The 15,024-nt window shown below is 41.7% G+C and overlaps 1 protein-coding gene across 1 annotated transcript in view; it reads left to right on the forward strand.

Moving 5' to 3' along the window:
* The first annotated feature begins 8,883 nt into the window (after positions 1–8,883).
* The window catches only part of SPMIP4 (sperm microtubule inner protein 4), a 29,599-nt gene continuing 23,458 nt past the window's right edge, over positions 8,884–15,024 (forward strand). The window contains exons 1-2 of the mRNA XM_090287800.1: positions 8,884–9,230; positions 9,861–10,018. Coding sequence (XP_090143926.1) covers positions 9,885–10,018 — 134 coding nt within the window. The 5' untranslated portion in view covers positions 8,884–9,230; positions 9,861–9,884. The remainder of the gene's footprint in view (positions 9,231–9,860; positions 10,019–15,024) is intronic.

The following is a 15,024-nucleotide window of genomic DNA, read 5'->3' on the forward strand; positions in this document are numbered from 1 at the left end:
AACCCTGCATGAAAGCTTGGCCAGATGCCATGAACTTCATTGCTGCTCTCAAGTGATGTCAGGCCTTTGGCCTCACTAAGTCAAAAACACACTGTCTGGACTGTATTGTAATCAGCATTTCAATGTGTTCAGCCGTTCATTCATTCATTCATTCATTCATCCATCCATCCTCTACTGTTCCTGAGCGAGTCAAATTCTGTCTGCTTTCTCTTCCAGCCTCACCTGGCTTCCTCACTTCTTGCTTTGCTGGACTTCACTGAGATGGAAGGGAATTTGAGATGAGAGACAAAGAGAGAGTACAGTTCGCACCCAGGTGGACAGATTCACTCCCAGGACACAAAGGATGGTACCACCCACCGTCGCGAGGCCCTCTCCCTGAAACTCTTGTTTCCCGTGTCACCTTTCAACCCTCAGGCTGGCCTCGGCTGCCACCCTGGGGCACAGGCACCCACTCCACTCGTGTCCATTTCTCTTCTGGGGGTCCTCTTCAGTAGGACTCAAAACAACTCCTCTGTCCTGAAGCCTTTGTCTGCTCACTCCCCCCACCCCCACACCCCTCCACGCTGCTCCATTCTGCCGCCCCCAGCGCTTTCGCTTCTGGCCTGGAGCCGGGCACCAGTCCTTCGTTTCTCTCAACAACATGGAACACATTTCCTCATCGTATGGAAGCCTCTCGCTGGGGAAGGGGAAGGGACGCAGTAGTAACCCCCGGACACCTGGGGCATTCACAGCAAGGTAACACCGCTCTCCAAAGAAGTCTCCTCATAAACCCAAATCCTGCCCTTTAATCGTCCCCAAGCGGGTGAGGGAATTGAGAACTCAGGAAACCATTTCCTTCAAAAAGTCTGCACACGGTGATCTTGCTTTGGGAATTTTACATCTATTAGATTTTGATGTTTTAGTTAAAACTTCACTTTTGACATTCTTTGCAACAAAGATAAATCTGCCCTCCTAAGAATGCTTATAGCTGGTAAAAATGACAATTTCTCTGAATCATTACATATACACGTGCATTTTTCTGGGGAGAGGGTTTGGAGTTCTGGAGTTAAATTCTTTTTTAATCTTTTTAATTAATTTTAGAGAGAGAGAAGAAGGAAGAGAGAGAGACATCGATTTGTTGTTCCACTTATTTATGAATTCATTGGTTGATTTTTGTATGTACCCTGACCGGAGATCAAACCCACAACCTTGGCATATTAGGATAATGCTCTAACCAGCTGAGCTACCAGGCCAGGGCTCTGAGGTTAAATTCTCATGGGAATTTGTGATCCCATGATGTTCAAGAATTACTGCAATAGAAGATTTTTATTTTTAGAATTATTTTAAATTAATATCTAATTCAATTTATAAATGAATAGTATTATCTGATTGGCCCTTTACAGTGACATGAACATAATGCCAAAATAATCAAAATCACTCAGGTGGTTTAATCTGACCCTCCTCCAGCTACTGGCTTTTTACAGGAGTACAACACAGAAGTGAGCAGGTAATTATGCTCCTCTCCTCCATGTGCTTTCCCAGGCTCATCCCCCCAAATATCCTCTCTTCCCACACTTCCTTTCCCCAACAAAGTTCCACTTGGATTGGTCCTGACCCGAAACTCAGGTAGCCTATAAAGGTGAGTGGAGGGTAGGGGCTTTGGGGGAAAGCTGGAGATGACACATTATATACGTCAAGGATTTTCATAGAAGGCAACCTCCATGTGATCTCAGGCTTACAATTTCATGCATCATACTATGACAGTGACCTTGAGAAATACAAAAAGGAAAAAAAAATGTACTGACTCGGGGACCAATTTCTCAGTGAGAAAAATGAAAGGCCAGCGTGCACCTAAGTGTGACCAACAAAATGAAATCGGCAGGAAAGGTGAGAGTGCTTGGCCTCCACTTCACGTCTGTGTGTCCTTTTTTCCCTAAAAGCGGACATTATGTGACACTTCTCCTTTGGACCTTCTCAAACTACATGTTATTCCCAGAAAGATGCACTTTTACATTGCTGTATCTTTGTGCATTCCAACCCCTTCACCTCAAAGGCCCCTTTTCTGTTAAACCCCTTCAAGACCCAGTTCAAATTTGAATGCAGCTGCATATAACAGAAAACCTAAATAACATTGTTTTAACCAAGAAAGACAATTTTTCCCCCCACATGAAAATATCTAGAAGGAAGCGGTTCTGGCTGGTATGGAAATTCCACCATCATCAAGGATCTAGATTCCTGCCATCTTTCTCGTCCACTGCCCTAAGCATATGACTCCCACCAAGCCACACATCCCCTTCCAGGCAGCAAAAACAAAGGGATGGACAATGGGGTGCTCTTTTTCGAAGGGCCCCTTAAAAATCACCATCCATCAGCTTCCATGTCTTTGGCCACTCCAACCTGCAAATGAAGCTGGGAAATCCAGTTTCTCCATCAGACCCATTGCGCCAGCCACTGTTACTATGGCTCGAAAAGCATGGATTTTGGATGGACAACTAGATATCCTGCCCGGCCTCTATAAACTCACTTCCTTGTTATCTAAAACATTTAACATTTTAAATTTTTTTTCTTTCACCAGGCCAGTGTCAACACCATTAACGTTTGAGATCATTCTTTGCCGGGGTGGCTGCCTTGTGCCATAGGGTATTTAACAGCACCGATAGCCTCTACCCACTAGATAGCGGTAGCACCACCCCACAAACATAACAACTAAATATGTCTCCAGACATTGACAATGGTCGCTGGGGCGCAAAGTCATTCCTCATTAGGAACCACTGCACTAGACTGTCTTACTCTTCCCAAGCTTAATAATACAATACTAGTGACTACTGATTGTTATGAGAACTATGTCTGTTTTAACATTTAATGCTGCTTTACCCATTCCTGTTATGCCCGTTTTTATACATGAGAACTGAGCTCAGAAAGAACTTTCTGGAAGAAATGGAGTTAATGAGTGGGCTCAGAGATCCGTCGGAATTCAGAGTGTGTGCTCTTCTCCTCCACCCTCTATTCTGTCCACCACCACACAGCCAGCTCCAATCCAGCCCTCAAACATTCTAAGCATTCAGGAAACATTGGTTGAGTTAAGCTTTAAAAAAGAAAACATGAGCGCCCTAGAGCCCAAGAATAAATCCTCAGTGTTTTATAACACTATACACAGATTTCATAAAGAGAAAAGGAAGAAAGAGCAAGGAGGGAGGGAAAGAGAAAGGAAGGAAGGAAAAAAACCATAGATTCCTGGACAGATTTAATAAAGTATTTAACCTTAAGACAGCGGTTCTCAACCTGTGGGTCGCGGCCCCTTTGGTGGTCGAATGACCCTTTCACAGGGGTCGCCTAAGACTGTCGGAAAACACATATATAATTACATATTGTTTTTGTAATGAATCACTATGCTTTAATTATGTTCAATTTGTAACAGTGAAAATACATCCTGCATATCAGATATTTACATTACGATTTATAACAGTAGCAAAATTACAGTTATGAAGTAGCAACGAAAATAATTTTATGGTTGGGGGTCACCACAACATGAGGAACTGCGTTAAAGGGTCGCGGCATTAGGAAGGTTGAGAACCACTGCCTTAAGAGCATGAAAGGAGAGGACTACCTGATCAGTAATGACTATAAAGGGTAAAAATATCACAGAATAAACACTGGACCACTTTAATCTTCGACTCTAGAGGAGCAATCAATGATGCTCCCTTCCCTGGAGCACACAAAGTGCTATTGTTGATGATGAAACTCAACTGCCAGTTTTTGCTTCAGTGGAGAACTGAACTGCTTGCTCAAGAGAGCTGCTGGAATATGCCGTCATTGGTACGCGGAGTCGGGGAAAGGAGTCAGGAGACAAACTTCTGCAAGGATAGGCCTTTCAGTCTCTGGGTTATTTCCAGTCTCTTACAGATCTTACTCAGGAATTAGGGCAAAGTAGTAAAGAAATTAAAATAAATCAGAATATAATTCACTGACATGAATGGTAAGAGAATTCCAGTATTGTGGCCTCCTCCTTCCTTTCCCCAGACTGAAGTCTGTTTCCAGCTTCTCTGTGGAAAATAGAGTCACTTTGCTTCTTAGACTCAGGCTTGAATTAGGAAAATACTATGTGGTGAACGTTCATCCCTCTTTATTATATCCAATGTTTATTTCAACTTACTATTTATTAAGTGGCCCTGAGTACCTAACATGTTTATTAGGTATTGCACATTTTATTCATTGTTGTTAGAAGTATTAAAAAATCGAGATTTCACTTGTTTTTGTTTTTTTTTTTGTATTTTTAATGTGGTGAAATATACATAACATAAAATTTACCATTTTAACCATCTTTAGTGTATAATGCAGTAGCCTTAAATGCATCTCACTTCCCTTCCTACATAGTCTATTCTCTAGTTATACTGACACTATTAATACCTAAATAACCATTCCCAATGCTTTAGTGTTACTTTGCCTGAAAAAAAAAATTCTCTATGACAATAATAAGGTTGATGCCTTTTCAAGATGCCCTGACTGACAGACTCATATATTATTTAGGAATGTCACATTTTTCACCAAGATGTTAAATTTTCCCTTTATTCAATTTAAGCTTGTTTTCAATGCGGTAATTGCTGCTCATCTTTTTTTCTCCTGAACTATGTTATCATCTCACCAGCTGATACTATGTTGGATCACCTGGGCCCAGAGCTAATGCTTCTCCAGAAATACCTGGAACAGTCAGGTATGGGGAGGTATTTATTTCATAATAGTTATCAAAATGAAAAGTTTGGTTAGTTTTATTTTCTTGAGAAGTGAAGAACAATGAACAATTATTCATAAGCTATTTTATAGCACTTCTCTTTGAACTTCAGTGCTCTATCCCATTCTTCCTAATAGTTCATGTTTTCATATATCATGAAGTTTCCCTCTCATGATATTACATTCATGTAATGCATTTATTCCTATGTGTAGCTTAGAAAACAGGAGGTATTATTGCCCATTATTCTCTTTCTAAATGTAGGAACTAACATACGAAAGGAGCCAAACAGAAAAAATCACAGTTAAAATCAGGAATGAAATTAAATTATAATGAGATTAATGTTGAATTAATACTCTTTGTAGAGGTAGAGCAATTGTATTTAATCCCAAAGAAAAATGATCTCAAAATTTATTTTACTTCTTGCCAGATTTCCAGGCGTTGGTATATTGTGGTTAATAAAATAGAAAACTATTGTGTCTCTTAAAATATGCAACAATGCTGATTAGCTACAGCAATGCACCTACATAATTTTCAAACAGCTCTTAAAATAACATGTAACTTTTCCCTTCTAACATAAAGGACTGAAATGTAACAAATATTGCAAAATTGCTTTTAACCACTAGAGGGCAGGAAATGCTCCACATTTGTACTTAACTAATTATAAATTGCTTGACCAAAATAATTATACCCACCACTACTACCACAACAAAAAACCTCTAAGATCCTCTGGTTGTATACTGTACAATACACTATACGCTATACTTAAAGCCCAGTTAACAACTTTAAATTTTAAACTAACATACAATCAGCTACGCTCAACAGTTTATAGAAGGCACAAGTAACATTTTTGCAGCCTGAGTCTAGCTATGAGTTAAGGATAATTAGCATCAGGGAATCAGTGCATCCTCAAGGAAAGGCAGAGTACTTAACACAAAAGAAACCGCAATTAAGAATCAGCCATGTTCTTTCTATGTTAAAATATCTGCCATAAATGCAAAGGTTGTGTTTATTATAAAATTGAAATAGTCATTGAAGTTACAAGGCGATCAAATGTTAAAATATTAACACTTGACTTTCTAATTTCCATGTGTACGTTTTGTTTTTTTGTTTTTTTAAGCCCACAAACCAACCATAAATCTGTGGCAAAGATGTTTTTAGCTTCCTCTTAATATATCTTTTGACCTAATTAATTTTTGTTTCCATCCCAATTAGGCCATTTGCATTTCAGTAGCTAAAGCATTACTTTGTTTGATTAGAAACCACAACCTCTTCACTTTTTCGCTCTCATTAATTAGAACACATCATGGTGAATTAAGCCATTTGGATTTCAGGCTGGATGGGTGACATTTTAACAACTGCCCCTTCAACCTTCTCCCTGTGTCAATCTTGGCCGTGTCCTACATCACAGGACAGTGAGAGGGCAATGGTGGCAGCCTGAAAGAGGAGTGGAGCAGGCATGGAGCCAGGGCTTATACATCACCAAAGTCAGCAGTTTCTCTGATGCATGAGCCTTTCACCTGCCAATCAAACTTGATAAGGCTTTTACCTTATAGGGTTATACATGACCTTACCCAAGACACTAAATCACTTCTGAAGTCTTAACCTAAGCAAACTTGCTTTCCCCATTTTTTCAGTTCTATGGGCCCTATTCCCTCAAAAACTAATAAACACAGCACAGTGGTTCAGAAAAGCTGGGGGATCAGATAAGGTAGCAGTGTCCCTTCTTTTGGACTAATGAAAACAATGCACTTTAAAAATCAGGACTAGCCCTGGCTGATGTGGCTCAGTGGGTTAAGTGCTGGCCTGCAAACCAAAAGGTCTCTGGTTCGATTCCCAGTCCAAGCACATGCCTGGGTTGCTGGCCAGGTGGAGGTGCGCAAGAGGCAATTGATCGGTGTTTCACAAATCTCTTGCACATCATCAATGTTTCTCTCCATCTCTTTTTCCCTCTCTTCCCCTCTCTCTGAAAAATAAATAAATAAAATCTTAAAAAATAAAACCAGGGCTAGTCGTAGAAGAGAAAGGGTTCTGTATCACTGGTGGAATTGGCAAGTTTGAAAAAAACTGCTAACAAATTACAGCTGCCCTGTGATAGATCTAACAGGAGCTAAGGAAAGGCGTTTGAGCATAGAGTGGGTGGTTATACATGAGGAATATCACAAATGTCATTTCTGCATGGACTGTGAAGCTGTAGTAATTGACTTCCAAAATCTTACCAGTCTTCTTTTAACATTAATTTTATGTTGGAAAGAAATACATGCACAAAGTTTTAAAAATCAAAAACAATTCTACAGGGCTTGTAACTAGGATGACTGCATCCAGTTTTCCAGGAACATTTCTGATCTATGCTTATTATCCCAGTGTAATTTTAATAGTGCCCCCTTTCATCCTTAAAAGTGTCCCAAGTAGATGAAAAACTACTGTCTCAAGCCTAACCCCACCCAACCTCAATTTCTATTCTGCAGAACCAACCACTATGAATTTGTTTAGAATTTTTTCTACATGACTTCACATTTCTAAAACAAACTAAAAACAAACAAAAATGATTATATTACTTGTATCAGTTAAAAATTGCCTTTGAATTCAAGGGGAGAGCAAATCATTGACTTAAATAGAAAGATGCTTGGAAGGTACATTGTTTGAAGACTTGTTCATCTAAAAATGACTTCTCCTCCTTCACACCTTGTTGGGATTTCATATCATCCAAATTAACAACAAAATGTTACAATCCCAGATCAACAAACTGTAGGGGTACGAAAGTAATGTCATTGTTCAGACAATACAGCTCCCTTCAAAGTCAGATATGGTGTTGTCAGCTGTTAACATCTTACTCTTTAAACTTTATCATAGGTATGTATATACAGAATAAACAGTATATACAGGGTTCAGTACTATCCATGATTTCAGGTATCCACTGGGGGTCGGGAAACATATCCCGAGGATAAGGGGGAACTACTGATATTTATTTAACATATACTATGATATAGTTATAAGTCTGTGTGTGTGTGTGTGTGTGTGTGTGAATGTAATTTTAAATCCTACAACAGCCCTATGAGGTAGATATTATCCTCATCTTATATATGACAAAAAAAATCGAGGTTTGTCTGGAAATCAAAGCTATGCTCTTATCCTCTTTATTATCCTGATTTTCCTATATTTTCTGTGGAACGTTAAATGTTCCCTCTCATGTCCCCCCCCCCCCCCTTAGTAAAGTGCTTCTGTATTACATCACTAATATTGAAATACCTATTATGTGATTTGGGGATGGCTCAAGGAAGCAGGGCTTTGCTCTGGATTGGATGGTCTCAGGAGGTGGGAGTGATTCTATCACAAACTGTCTTAAATCATCTCTAGAATAAGGGAAGACTAGAATGAGCCTATTTCCTGGCTGGTTTGGCTCAGTGGATTGAGCGTAGGCCTGCGAGCTAAGTGTCGCTGGTTCGATCTTCCAGTCAGGGCACATCAGAGAAGGAAAACTCTGACTCCAAAAAACCTCCGCTGCCTTGCGGCATACCTCTTCAGGGGAAAGGCTAAGGGAGTAAACCCCGACAGAAAATCCGGAGCCGGAGTCCCTAAGGCGGTTTGACGTTGTAGTCAACACCGGCAACTCCTGCGGCGCACCTGAAGCCAAGCTGTATTGACTCCGTCTTTCCCTTGGATCCCTCAGCTGCGAAGAGAGGGGGGGTCTGCTGCATGGGCGACAGCAGACCCTCCATATCACCCTGCCCAGGCTCTGTAGCTTCAGCTTCACTGGAGAGGACACTCCAGCGTCATCGCAAGATGTCGATTTAACACGGGAGGAGACAGATACCGTGTCACTCCCGAGTCGGACTGCACAGCCATTCTCGACGGACGGCTGCCGACGATTGTTTTCTATGATTGCATCCCTCGATCTGGCTGCACTGTCCCCCATGAAAGAGAGGGAGAAGGGAGGATAGGTCGCATGCTCTCCCCTCACCAGGGTTTCCTGTTCCCCTCTTCCCTGGCCCTCGGTCCAGCAGATAAAGAAGAACGCCCAGCCCAGACATCGCTGGAACCTGCAGCCCTTCGAAAAAGAAACGATGCCGCCACCAGAGGGCGCCTGGGGGCGGGACGAGGAACGGGGGCGGGGCCAAATAAGGGGGCGGGGCCAGAGCTGGGGGCCTGGGGCAGTGAAAAGCCTATTTCAACTCGGACTGAGCGTCTAGTCTTCTCTCCTCGCTTCCGGTTCCGTTTCCGCTTCCGATTCTTACCTGTGTGGGAGCTCCTAGGCTCCCTTCCTGCGAAACTTCACCGAGCTGCCGGCTGCCCCGCAAGAATGCATTACCTAGCGCCACGGTCATGGTCACCGTCACAGGCACCCTCAGCCCCACCCCTGGCCTACTCGCAGTCCGTGTCTCTCTCCCTCGCCCGCACCTGCCCGCAAGCTCCCGGGGCCGCAGGTGCGGACGACGGCGGAATTCCACACTCCGCGAAGGCCCGCCAGCTCCGGGGAAGGGAAGGGGAGGCGCGCTCCGGTGCAGCTCCCAGGCTGATGTCCCAGGTGCGTCGGAAACCCCGAGGCACCGATCGGCGGGGCCCGCGGTCCTGGCCGTGGCGCCTCCTTGGCGTCTCCCTCCAAGTCCGAGGGAGGGGTGGGATTCTTACTCTCTGGGGTCCAGCTCATGCTTCACCACTGATTATCCACCCCTCTAAAGGACTTCCCTCTTTCCGGATACCCGAAGCCTTTAGAAGCTGTTGATTCTGTCGGATAATGAGACTCCCTACTTTTTAGAAAGGCCATGCGAGGCGGGGGTTTCGGGGGACGCGGGGGAACGTGATCAGCTATGGTTTCCTGAATAGCTATGGTTAAATTTGAGGCAAGAATTGAATTTCAGCCCTTGCCCGCGAAGTAGGGAGGCCTTGTATGGACCTAGGAACATCCTACGCTTCGTGGATTTGTATCGATTGAAGTTAATTTCAATAGAACTTCAGTTGCTATGTCTTATTGATGTGGCATCTGAGGGTCCGCAGAGGAGCTCTCAGTGAGGAAGCCCCTGATTTCTCTGCAGCGTTGGGTTGAACAATTTAGCTGTACAAAGCATGTTTCCTGCCTGCCCTGAGGGAGAGTCAGTGTGACAGTGACCAAGTCAGTCCACCCCCAAACCAAGCGTGCCCTCCCTTTCTTTTCCAGGTCGTGCCTGTTTAGCCCAGAAGCATGGAGGTAATCCACGGCAGGCCCTACTGCTGCAGGGAGCTTGAAGGAGCGGACATACTGTCAGACACCTTTTACTCGAACCAACTGCACACCCCGCTACAAACAGCCACCCGCCCAACTGCCTCCCAGCACAGGTAAAAACTAGAGAAAGCAAAAGAGTTTAAAAGGGTTTTAATATATTAGTATATTTTTATATATGAGAAAGAAACACGATTATGGGGCTGTTCTGTTCATCGCACCATAGGGCAGGTATCACATGACAATTATCTAAACCTTAACGTGCTCCGCATCTTTTAGGATTTTGATAAAAAGTTGGTGTGTATTTTTAAAAGGTAGCCATCAAATTCATCCACTACATTCTAGAACTGTAGAATGATTGGTTCCTTCATTTGAAAATTAATCTGCTTATTTTTTTTATTTTATGATACCATCTGGTTAAAAATACTCTCAGAGTCTCTTGTTCATAGTTGCTGCCTAAATTTTTGGCTTACCAAAAGTCCTGTAACATTAATTACAGATTATGATTAAAATTGCATCTAATATGTATTTAATCATTACTATGTGTGGGCACTGTACCAAACGCTTTCTACGTAGTAACTCTCTTAATCCTCAAACAACCCTATAAGGTAAGTACTATTATTATCCCCATTTTATGTATGAAGTAACAAGTAAACCAAACTTTCCAAGGTCCTAGTGCCAGCTCTTCTGTATTGTATTTACTTGAATCATTTTGAGGGGGAAAAAATTCTCAGAACACATAGATGGTGAAAAACTAGCCTCTGTGTTTGTTTTCCTGTTTTTTTCTTTGTTTTTATTTTTTAATTTCACTTTGCCAGACCTCTTATTTAAGAATTATTTCTTTAAGAAATCAGACAGGAGTCACCTAGCCTCAGTTCAGGCACTTGCAAACTGCAGCATCACTGCCACACAAGTAGTCCATTCCACTTTTGAATGCTTCTGGTTGTTAGATCATTTTCTTCCCACAGAGAACATTTTTCCTCCTTGTAATTCCTACATGCTGACCCTGGCTCTTACCTCCGAAGCCACGCAAAATAAGAAAAATCGGTCATCTGTAGGAGAGCAGCCCTTGAAGAGTGTGAAGATTCTTTTGGCATTTGGGGTTCTCTTTGCCAGACTAAGCCTGGCTCTTTACAGACTTCAGTCCTCCTTCTTCTTGCTTCTAAGCTCTCACCATCTTGATCAGACTTGCATGGTCTGTTTCAGTTTGAAACATGCTCTTTATATGAAAAAGGAAAAAGATATTTTTCCTAATTTTAAAACTAAGACATTCCTTGTAAATAATTTAGAATTCATGAAAATCCATAAAGAAAACAAATTTTCATTTGTTTATAGAAGAATTATAAAATTAAAGTACAAGAAAGAAAACCTCTGTACTTCCTTTGTGCAGAATAATGACCACTGTTAACACCTCAACATGTGTTCTCTACATTTTTTTTTAAATTTAAAGATCATATTCAGCTTGTTTTTTGTAAATTGTTTTCATATTTGTGGGGAAGAGGGCTCAGCTCACTTCTACTGAGTCAATCCTTGCTGCAACTGCTTTTCTACTACAAGCTGATTCCAAAAAGTGGCTGTCGGCCCCAAATTCCTGCTCAGCTCCAATGGCCAGCAGATTAGGCAGAGCTTCCCTTGGGCAGAGGGAGCCCTTAGCAGGTCATGTGCAATCTGGGGTGAGCAGGTGACCCTGGCTCGTAGCAGCATTGTGAGGTTTTATATTTGGCCGAGAGGGACCTGAGTAGGAATTTAGGGCTGCCGTATCTGCTTGGTTCTTTATCCCCTCAAAAGTACGCATGGAAGGCTTTTCACTGAAATTTTGATCCCTTCTATCTAAATGGTCTTATAGTTGGTTAGTTACTGGCTCCAAAATCCTTTAACTGGCATGAAATTTAAGAGAAGCATGTTTGAGAAAGTAATTATTTTTCATTAACTGACTAAAATTAAACACATACTCAGTTATGTATAAACTACAATAAGGTATTATCTGAAGCAGTATCTATGTAGAACAATGTTCCTGGCTCCTAAGTGCTAATACTACCTTCTCTTTTGCTCCGTGTAGCTTCTTTCATATTCCCTAAATGGGAGAGTCAGGATGATCATGTATTCTTTGAACCCCTCCCATTCACTCCCTCTTAGGAGTCAGCTGGGCAGCTTACAGAAACAGAAGTTCCCTTGTCTCTCAATGTTGTTCTTCTGAACTGCTCTGGAAAGTGCCATCAAGAGAACTTTGATTGGTGCTTCTGCTCTATCAATGCAGAGGCTTATTTCATCGGACCAGGTTCAGGGTCAATCAGAGCCGGATTTAATGGCGGGCGCACCAGGAGCGCACCCTGGGCCCCTACTTCTGAAGGGCCCCACAAAACCCCAACTTTACACTTTTTTACTAATGACACCAAGTTTGGTTTCGTATGTGCAATTTTAATTACGTACAAGTTTACAATCGGCGGTAAAACCTGATAGATGTTTATATTCGCTTATTTTCATTATTTCATTACTACGCTGCATAGGCCCCACGTGGCCACACTACGGCTCATCTGAGCAATAGAATCGTGTTTGCTACTTTGTACTTACAAAGGTTCTCCTTGCAGTGCAGACTTACAATATACGCAGATATGCAGGGATGTAAATTTAGTTTGTGGATATGTACTTGTTTCATTTATGGTTTTAAAAATAGTTTTCCATGCATATAAGTATTTTTATTTTCCCTTTCTCTTTTTTTTAAGGAGCTCAATATTTTCTTCTGTGCCCGAGGCCTCAACTGACCTTAATCTGCCTCTGGGGTCAATGACTCCCAAGTCAAATGTCAAAAACAAAACAAAACAAAAAGCTCCTGGCTTTTAGGAATTATCCTTCATCATGATAAGGATGAATATGAGTCCTGGTATACTTACCTCTCTCAGCAGCTTCGTTTTCTAAACATGGATGTACTTAAGGGGATGTCTTTTTTAAATATCATAATGTATTCTGAGCTAAGTTCATCATCTTAATAGCAATGCAAAATGATTTGTTCACATCAGCCTACTTTTTAAAATTCTTTCCAGAATAAGCAACGCAGTTCAGCATCGTTACCCACCACTGGTATGCAGACAGGGTACATCAAAATCACCTGAGAAGCTTTCTAAAAATACGGATTCCCAGGCTCTGTCTGTAGGTATTCTAGCTCACTAGGTTTGAAGTGGGTCTAGGGAATCTGCATTTTTAGAAGGTTTTTTCAGCTTATTTGGAGAACCACTGGGCTAGTAGAAAACACTGAAAACAGTAAGAAAACCAGCATTATGGTTCTGGCTTACCCATTTTCCTAGGGCAAGTTAATCTTCATACTAAAGATATTTTCTTCACTGGTAAATTTTGAGGCAATTACAGTAGTCACTGATATATATATTCAGTTGATTGCCTTTTAAAATAATAATAAATAGGTTGTATCTTCTGTATTCCTTCCATTGAAAATTGAGGAATGATAGGTACAGCTATTCAGAATCACAGATGTCTGTCTCCTTTTTTCCATTCAGTTGACATCTGCTTACCTCTAGCAAGCTCTTTATCTCATTAGACAGATATACGTATCGATAAGGAAGTACCTTGAGAATTGCTTAAGATTTCATTATATGTTCCCATTTTGTTTCTGGATTCATTCCAGTGCTTTCTGATTACTGAGTATTTTTTTACTGTTAGCTCTCTGCCAACTAAAAGTGAGAATATCTTTGTTCTGAGCCTTCTAATAATTACTGGTTAAATTCAGCCCCCTGAGATTAGAATATAGTGTTCAAAATTCTATAAAGTGACATCAGAGAGATATTGGTTCATCCATAGGGAGCATATCTTTCTTAAAAACAAGTAAACACTTAATTTTATGAGGCTACAGATTTTAACACTAATAATCTGTTATTTTCTTTGTTATAGGGACATGTATTTAAGCTTTAAAATTATTTAATCCTTAAACCTCAATATTTATTTTAATTAGTTCCTTCTATATAATTATTATTAAAGCTAAAGGAAAAAATATGAGACCCTAAAATAAAAGGGAAATATGACTTGCTTTTGCTTCGCCTTTTTTTTTACTTTATTTTTTAATTTAATCTTTATTGTATTTTTTTTTTTCATTACCATTCAGTCCCCTTATACCTCCCTCACCCCTAGGAATTACCTCACTGTTCTCCCTGTTCATGAGTCCTTTCTCCTTATTGTCCCTCCACCCCCTAACCTCCCCTCCCCCCACTAGCTGTCATCTGCTCCCCATCTATGAGTCTGTCTGTTTTGCTTGCTAGTTCAGTTTGTTCATTAGATTCCACATAGGAGTGAAATCATATGGCATTTGTCTTTCTCTGACTGGCTTATTTCACTTAGCATAATCGACCCTGGCTGGTTTGGCTCAGTGGATTGAGCGTCGGCCTGCGAGCTAAGTGTCGCTGGTTCGATCTTCCAGTCAGGGCACATCAGAGAAGGAAAACTCTGACTTCAAAAAACCTCCGCCGCCTTGCGGCATACCTCTTCAGGGGAAAGGCTAAGGGAGTAAACCCCGACAGAAAATCCGGAGCCGGAGTCCCTAAGGCGGTTTGACGTTGTAGTCAACACCGGCAACTCCTGCGGCGCACCTGAAGCCAAGCTGTATTGACTCCGTCTTTCCCTTGGATCCTTCAGCTGCGAAGAGAGGGGGGGGTCTACTGCATGGGCAACAGCAGACCCTCCATATCACCCTGCCCAGGCTCTGTAGCTTCAGCTCCACTGGAGAGGACACTCCAGCGTCATCGCAAGATGTCGATTCAACACGGGAGGAGACAGATACCGTGTCACTCCCGAGTCGGACTGCACAGCCATTCTCGGTGGTGCAGATAGACTCTTAAGAAGCTACACCATCGTCTCTCGAGACGGACGGCTGCCGATGACGACGACGAATGTTCTCCAGGTCCATCTATACTGTCGCAAAGGGTAAACTTTTCTGTTTTATGGCCAAGTAGAATTCCCATGTGTAAATGTCCCATAGTTGTTTTATCCACTCATCTATTAATTGACATTTGGGCTGCTTCCATATCTTGGCAGTTGTAAATAGTGCTGCAATGGACATAGGGGTGCTTATGTTCTTTTGAATTAGTGTTTTGAGTTCCTTAAGATATATTCCCAGAAG

This window comes from Furipterus horrens, unplaced genomic scaffold (genome assembly GCF_987537825.1).
Source record: "Furipterus horrens unplaced genomic scaffold, mFurHor1.1.pri manual_scaffold_9, whole genome shotgun sequence".
In the NCBI taxonomy this organism is placed as follows: domain Eukaryota; kingdom Metazoa; phylum Chordata; class Mammalia; order Chiroptera; family Furipteridae; genus Furipterus; species Furipterus horrens.